The 1,466-nt window shown below is 36.5% G+C and overlaps 1 protein-coding gene across 2 annotated transcripts in view; it reads left to right on the top strand.

The window, feature by feature from the left end:
* LOC107757709 (rho GTPase-activating protein 29-like) overlaps nucleotides 1-1,466 on the top strand; it is a 42,150-nt gene that overhangs the window by 24,471 nt on the left and 16,213 nt on the right. For both annotated transcript variants that reach the window (XM_016575263.1, XM_016575262.1), the window contains exon 3: nucleotides 67-210. In XM_016575263.1, coding sequence (XP_016430749.1) covers nucleotides 67-210 — 144 coding nt within the window. The remainder of the gene's footprint in view (nucleotides 1-66; nucleotides 211-1,466) is intronic.

Here is a 1,466-nt window from a genome sequence, read left to right as displayed (position 1 = left end):
GAAAAGTTTAGTGTTTTTTTTTTTTTTTTTTTTCCTGACTGTAGTGCTTTCGTCTGTGTGTTTCAGATCACCAGGACTGTCTGCACCAGGTGGTTCACGAGCGTCTAGGAGAGCTGTTGCGTGTATTAAAATCTGTGATTTCCAAACGTCACTCCCTGAATTCAGTGGAGATCCTCAGCGCGGCCGGGACCCTCATCGCAAAGGTCAAAGGTAAAGCATTGTCTCACTCGCCGCCTTTGACTTTAATATGACACAGTGTAGAAGAATGAGGGAGAGACACTTGTTCGCTTGAAATCTTGTTCCTCAAACTCCCTCTCACAAGCCTCCCACCCTCATTTTGCACTCCAGATTAAATCAAAATTGTTATTAGTAATGATAAACCCAAAATTGCAAGAGGAAATTTTCCAGCAATGTGCACAAAGCTCTCTGAGATGCATGCAAAAATCAGATCTTTCAAAAAGAGACATTGTTTCTAAAGCTTCTCACAGGGCTGACATTGGAAAAGCAGAACAATGCATGTCTGCACGTGTGATTGTGTGTTTGCTTGGAGTACAATGTCCTCGTCAGAGTAGAGGAATCCCATTTCACTCGGTTCCACGGTGAGAGATTAGCATCTCCATGCATGACGATGCTTCACTTGGCTTGTGGACAAGAATCTCAGAAGTATCTGCATAGCATCTAAACTCTTTTTTGTGAGTGTTTTGATAGTGCTGTCTTAGAAGCTACCTAGTTGGATATTTTATTATCTAAATCAAAGACACTTTGAGTGTTGCTTAAGTGTGCAAGTACTTTTTGGGGGCATGCATATGTGTCAGTATTAATTTCATATACAAATATTCATTTAACCACATTTTTAGGTATGTGTAGCATCAGAGATGTCAATATTTTCAGTGTTGAAATGGCTGCAGGTTCTCACTTGTTAACAAACAGAAGCAGGACTTGGTAAATGGCGGGTCTTGGTTTATTATGGGGTCACTTTACTTGCACTCTGCACTGTTATTGGGAACTGAAGCTAAATGCCTAGCTTTGTTTTGACAGTTGGGCTCATAGCGGGTCATGTGATGTTTCTGTATAAACATCTCCAAACCTTTTGGTTTCCTCTTTCTAAATAGTTATGTTGCTATGCATACCTTTTGGTTTCCTCTTTCTGTGCACCTAGAGAATTTTCTCTGTGTAATTGAATTCTTTTCACTTAAGTTTTGTTGGTTCTAGCATACACACATTTTTGTATGTGTGCATTAATAGTCAAATTTGCAATATCAATATATTGGCAGCATCTTAAACGTTACATATTTATGAATGTATAGGAATCCTTTGAGGTAATATCATATCATTATCAGAATATTAAATTAATAGACTTATTTAGATTTTATTGATGAAATTTCAGTTTATTGTAAGTATAATACATTATAAGAATTAAAACATTATATTATATTATATTATATTATATTATATTATATTATATT

The sequence above is a fragment of the Sinocyclocheilus rhinocerous genome, unplaced genomic scaffold (genome assembly GCF_001515625.1).
Source record: "Sinocyclocheilus rhinocerous isolate Xijiao unplaced genomic scaffold, SAMN03320098_v1.1 scaffold1374, whole genome shotgun sequence".
In the NCBI taxonomy this organism is placed as follows: domain Eukaryota; kingdom Metazoa; phylum Chordata; class Actinopteri; order Cypriniformes; family Cyprinidae; genus Sinocyclocheilus; species Sinocyclocheilus rhinocerous.
This window is presented reverse-complemented; position numbering and strand designations above follow the sequence as displayed.